Source organism: Acomys minous, assembly GCF_964271855.1.
Source record: "Acomys minous genome assembly, chromosome: 7".
Taxonomy (NCBI): domain Eukaryota; kingdom Metazoa; phylum Chordata; class Mammalia; order Rodentia; family Muridae; genus Acomys; species Acomys minous.
The window spans coordinates 71,208,706-71,214,876 of NC_140488.1; the positions used below are offsets into that span (position 1 = coordinate 71,208,706).

General features: G+C 38.7%; 1 protein-coding gene across 1 annotated transcript; it reads left to right on the forward strand.

Annotated features, from left to right (window-relative positions):
* The first annotated feature begins 4,416 nt into the window (after positions 1–4,416).
* Positions 4,417–5,468, forward strand: LOC311601879 (calmodulin-alpha). Its single transcript, XM_084789597.1, has one exon. The coding sequence runs from the start codon at positions 4,601–4,603 to the stop codon at positions 5,006–5,008; it is 408 nt and encodes a 135-aa protein (XP_084645723.1). The 5' UTR covers positions 4,417–4,600; the 3' UTR covers positions 5,009–5,468.
* Positions 5,469–6,171: the final 703 nt, after the last annotated feature.

Consider the following 6,171-nt stretch of genomic DNA (forward strand, 5'->3'; position numbering starts at 1 on the left):
ATCAGAACACATCTCCAGCTCATCAGTTGATGAGCCTCCTATCCTAAAGCCAGGGGATCTGATTGTAGAAGCAGTGGGTGGTAATTTTCAGAGGTTGTTTTCTGTCTGGTTAAGTTTCAATTAAAGTTTATAGACACTAAAATCTGAATTTTAAATAACCATCAAATGCCATGAAATATTGTTCCTTGATTTGTTCCAACCATTTGAAAATGGAAAACTTACCTAAGCTTGATACCATATGGCTTTAATACTAGCACTCTCTTAAGAAAGAAGAAAAGTATCAGGAATTCAAGGTAATTGTCAACTACATAAAAAAGCTTAACGACAGTCTAAGCATCAAGGGACCTTGTCTAAACAAAAGCAAGCCAACAAACCAAATACAGGAAAATGAGTCTTAGCCACAAGAATGTACACAAAAGTTGCTAGTATAAGTCAGGCCCACAGCTTGTAGTTTGCTAACATGTAATCAAAGGTGTCTGTGATCATATCAATACCATATTGTCTAGATTTATATAAATGTACCAGAACCATAAAATTGTTAGTTTCTAAGGATCATTTTAAATATTTTATTATTTTATGTTTCCATGCCAACTCAGTAATTAATTTGTCAAGTTCTTTTAAAATCCTGATAGTTTTTTCTTGTCATATATTTTTTTTGTCATCCATCTATAGGATTGAGAATACATCTTAAGTATATATAGTCCTGAACAAGGATGATACTAATAGATATCTAACATGAAAGGGGGAAATTTTATGGGGCCTCAACTCTAAAAGAATTTCAGGTAACTAAGAAATTCTGAGAACAGGAGAAATAATTTTCCCCAGGAAAGAGCCAACTAATTAGTTATCCAATACCAAATGGTCAGTCCTGATATTATATACATACAAGTACTTTTATACACACTGAACATGTTGTATATATGTGTATGAACATATAATATTTATAATGCATAACGACAAATGTGTGTGTGTGTGTTTAACAACAATGAAAGTAATAGAGACCATGAATTTGAGGGACATCAAGAAGACAGTGACTGGGAAGAGTTGGATGGAAGAAAGAGAAGGTGGAAAATGATATAATTGTAATTTCAAAGATTAAAAAATTAGAAAGAAAAGAATACGCAGTCTTTTAATATATAAGCATATCACTCCATTTTTGTAAATCTTTACTAACCTTGAGAATAATTTCCCTGCTTTTCACTGTAGTAGCCTAGTGAAAGGGTTAGTAAAAGTTCTCTTATGAGAACCTCATTTGCTAGCACACTTTGCTAGTCGCGGCTTGGATTCTGGTCTTTTCCAAGACTAAATGATTTTGTTTGGAGCTAGTTTTTGAGGCTTCTGCCCATCACCACGGAGGAGCCATCAGAGATATTGGACTCGGTCGTGGAACCAGAAACTCTGCGGAGGAACAACGTAGAAGACTCATCTGATGATTCAGAAGTCCTACAGCCAGAAATGGTTTTCTATTAATTTATTCAGATTACATCTCAATTGTTATTACATCCCTTGTAAGGTCATGAAGAAGCTGACATTCAACCCCAATGTCAACCTTGCCTTTGCCCCAGGATTGAGAACATACCAGTTGAGAACACAGTGAAAAAAATCTGAAGGGCGGTTCAAAGTGCCTTTCCCAGGAGAAGGGTCTGCACATTATTTTCTGTGCAGAAAGATTCTATAACAAGGATGAAAAGATTTATTCAGGTTGAGAAGAAACTAAGAAGTCTTGACGGAAATGAGCATGAAGAGAGAAGTCAGCCATGCAGACATCTCTGCACTTTCTGCCTGTATTGAGGGTGGGATCCTTCTGAGAATACTAAAATAGGGAGAAATTTAGAGCCAATTTAAATTGTGCACTGTCCGTACTTACTGCTGATAATGTCGTACAGCTTTTCAGATTTCCACACTGCTGGACAATCTTTTGCAAAGGTGTCAACCTCTAAGTTATATAAAATGTGTGACGTTTGAATGTTCACGTATGATTTAAGTTTAATTTGATCTGAAGAAGCAAGAATGAGTCAACAGTATTTTGTGAGCTTTCGAAGCCTCAAGTCTGGGGTTAAGAAAGAATGCAAATAGAATTTGTGGAATATTCGGGACACCCAAGATGGCGGCGTCGAACACACAGCTTGTTTGAGCGGCAGGTCCGCAGTGAATGTTCAACAACCCAAGGACTGATCTGAGACCCATACAACAACAGCACCAGTAACCCACAGGTGAGAGGGCTCCAAATAGTGTGGAACATGGTTAAGACCCGGGTCCCTATGAGTCCATCTGGTGGGCAAGCAGCCACCAAGATCCTGGGCATGCACACATTCCCAGGGGCTGGCAGGCAGTGTCTGATTTCCTGGAATTTGCGGTAGTTTAGTTTAGAAACAAATTGTAATAGATCTTTGGATTTTCTAGTTTGTAGAAATTTGTAATAAAGGCAATCTTTTTATCTTAATCTTCAGTAGTAAATAAATGCACAGAACAGGTTAAAATGAACAAAAAGTTCTAATATTCATGGAATACTCAGTTTCTGCCCCAACTACTTGATTACAGTGTCACAGTGGCCAAGCAGACATACACAGTACAGAAATAAATGGGTCCAGCTGTATTCTTAGAGAATAATATTGAGAAAAATGGTGCGTGAATTGATTGTCACACAGGCTCTAATTTGACCAACAAACCCTTTGACATAGTACATTTGTTATACTTATTCTCATTGTTTTAAATATGTGTCTATCATTTAAGAAGACATTTATTTTAATTTTGCACTTACATATTATATATACATATATTAGTTTACTATTGACCTTGTGTTCTATGATCTTGCTAAAATCACTAACTATTTCAGTAAAAGAATTCCAATTCATTGGTAGTTTTAGTCTATGCAATGATGCCATCTAAAAAGGACATCATTGGGAATTTTATACAATATACCCCAATCACACTCGCTTTCCCATATCCACCCTCCCACCTTTGTGTCTGCCCAACAAGACCCACCAAGTTCAGTTGTGTTGTCCATATACTCGTTAGAGCATGGTCAACATGCCTTCTAAGGACAGTGTTATGTAGTCTTTTCCAACTTTCATGTATTTTATTCCTTATTGCAATAACTGAGGTTTGCAGTTTGATAGGTCCAGTATTGTTATGGCAGTAGCCACCCTTGCCTTGCTGCCATCATAAGCAAGAAGTGCCCAGTGTTTCATCTTGAACTGTAGTATTAACACAAGATTTTCATATATGCCTGCTATTCTATTTCCATTTGTGTTATGATGCCTAAATAAATAAATGGTTGTTGAACTCCCTGTAATTAGTATTATGATAATATTGAAGAGAATTTGACACTTATTTGTGTTACAGCCCAGGAACACTAGCCTACCCGAAGTCTAAGATTTAGTAATACCATAGATGCTTGTTTTCTTTTGCAGCTAATCACTTTACCAGTGGAGCTCCATTACAATAACAGCATAAAAACAGCTAGAAGAAGGGCAAGATACATATTCTATCTGCTGAACACAATAGATGAGACATGAAACATGGGCAGTAGAAGGGAAGTAAAGCTTTTGATATGTGAAGCCACAGCACATGTTGAATATAGACTGGAACTTAGTCAGAGTAATATAAAATCTCACATTGATGTTGCTGCCTGAGGCCATATTGAGGCCCCTGGTCCATGTTACCCCTGAGGTCATGTGGATGTCTGTGATCTGTGCTGTTGCTGGGAACTACATAGAAGACCGTGATCCATGCTGCTGCTGGCTGTTATACAGTGGTATCGACGACTGTAGATTCATAATTGAGAATGGGGGACATTAAAGGCTTCTGTGACAACCTCTCCCCCGCCCCCAAAAGAAACAGTCAAGACAGGAACTCTTTAAAAATGGTGATATGGGCCCTGAAATGTAGCTCCTAACAGTTGATGACTTCTGGCAGGGGGTGGGGGTGGGGAAAGACTCAGTTATCTTTGAAGGACTGGGCACTGGGAGTTTGACCATTCTCCAATGAGTATATGGGCAGCATAAATTGGACTTGGTGGGTTTTTTGGAGTGGCACAAGGGTGGGAGAGTGGACCTGAGAGGAAGAGAAAGTGGGTATGATTGGGGGACATTATATGCAACCCCAAAATAATCAATAAAAATATTATGTTTGAAAAAAATCATGACAGATCAGTATACAATATGAGCCCATTTATATTACACATGTACATGTGCATATTGTGTGTAAAGACATAAAACAATATTTACCTAAGTAAGCAGTACATTTCTCTAGGGAGCAACACAGCAATTGATCTCTTTTATGATAAATGTATTCGGTGAGTTAAATGAATGAACACTGCATGTGGTGTGACTGAAGTGGAGGATCATGGGTCTTATTCGCTGGTGAACTGGCTCATCTATGATCACTGACCTATCAACCTTTGAAAATTCAAACTCTTACGGCAGTGGTGCTGGGAGTCTCGTGTCCGTGGTGCCGTTACTCGCAGTCGGGCGGCGGCTGAGGCTCAGCGCACAACGCAGGTAGCGCGTTAGCAACAGCAGCAGAGGCACCTCGGCGGTCACAGCCCCTGCGCTGGTGCAGCCACCCTTGCCTGCTCCGCTCTTCCTTGGCTCGCACCATGGCTGATCAGCTGACTGAAGAACAGATTGCTGAATTCAAGGAAGCTTTCTCCCTATTCGATAAAGATGGTGATGGCACCATCACAACAAAGGAACTTGGGACTGTCATGAGGTCACTGGGTCAGAACCCAACAGAAGCTGAACTGCAGGATATGATCAACGAAGTGGATGCTGACGGGAATGGCACCATTGACTTCCCAGAGTTCTTGACCATGATGGCTAGAAAAATGAAAGACACAGATAGCGAAGAAGAAATCCGTGAGGCATTGCGAGTCTTTGACAAGGATGGAAATGGCTACATTAGTGCGGCAGAACTGGGCCATGTCATGACAAACTTAGGAGAAAAACTAACAGATGAAGAAGTAGATGAAATGATCAGAGAAGCAGACATTGATGGAGACGGATAAGTCAACTATGAAGAATTTGTACAGATGATGACTGCAAAATGAAGACCTACTTTCAACTACTTTTCCCCCTCTAGAAGAATCAAATTGAAATCTTTTACTTACCTTTTACAAAAAAAAAAAAAAAGAAAAAAGAAAAAAAAAGAAAAAAGTTCATTTATTCATTCTGTTTCTATCTATCAAAAACTGAATGTCAAAAGTACCTTCTGTCCACACACAAAAATCTGCATGTATTGGTTGGTGGTCCTGCCCCCTAAAGATCAAGCCCCCCCACATTAGTTTTACAGTATAAATACCCATACTACCTTGTAAGGAAGCTCTTAGTGGACTCCTTAACGTTCCATTTGCTAATGATTAATACACTGTTTGGGCTGGCCAGTTTCTCATGCATGCAGCTTGACGATTGAGCACAGTCAGGCATTTGTATTAAAACTGAAAAATGGAAAAAACAAATTTAAAATCCTGTCAGATGGGTTCTAGTCCAATCTGTTCTGATAAATTGTCAGTAGCCAGTTTACTGCAAACAAACATTTATAATTGGTTTACCTTAGGATGATGTGCAGAAAATGGGTGAAGGCTAAACTTTGCGACACAGCCTTAGAAGTAGGAGAGTCCTCTTGTACTTCAAGTGCTCCAATCCCATGGTGACAGTGACACCCTGGTGGCATGCCCAAGTACATGGTTTGGTGCTGAGTACATTGTATTAGACTGAAGGGAACATGAAGGCTGTCACCAGATCACACAAATTTTTAATAAGAAATGTTTACCAAGGGAGCGTGTCTGGACTCTGGTTTAAAGCTTTGTGAGCCTTGAAGCCAGCAGGGCAGGCTGTGGCTGTGGGCTTGAGCACAGCCATCAACGTCGCTGTTCAGGAAATTATAATTTACGTCCATTCCAAGTTGTAAATGCTAGTCTTTTATTTTTTTCCAATAAAAAGATCATTAACTTAAAAAAAAAAAGAAAATTCAAACTCTTAACCTTTGCAAAAACTTCTTAAGGAACAATTTGTTAATACCTACAAATAATTTTATATGCCGATCTTGCATTTAATTGAAGAGATAATATATGTACATCTAAAAGAAAAAAAACTCACTACATTTAATGGTTTATTTTCCTCACGTCTAGTACTCAATATTTCATGTCTAGTTTTCAAGAGAAACTTGATG

What these genes read in the sequence shown, in the direction of transcription:
- LOC311601879 (XM_084789597.1), top strand. Translation starts at nt 4,601, where the DNA reads ATGGCTGATCAGCTGACTGAAGAACAGATTGCTGAATTCAAGGAAGCT.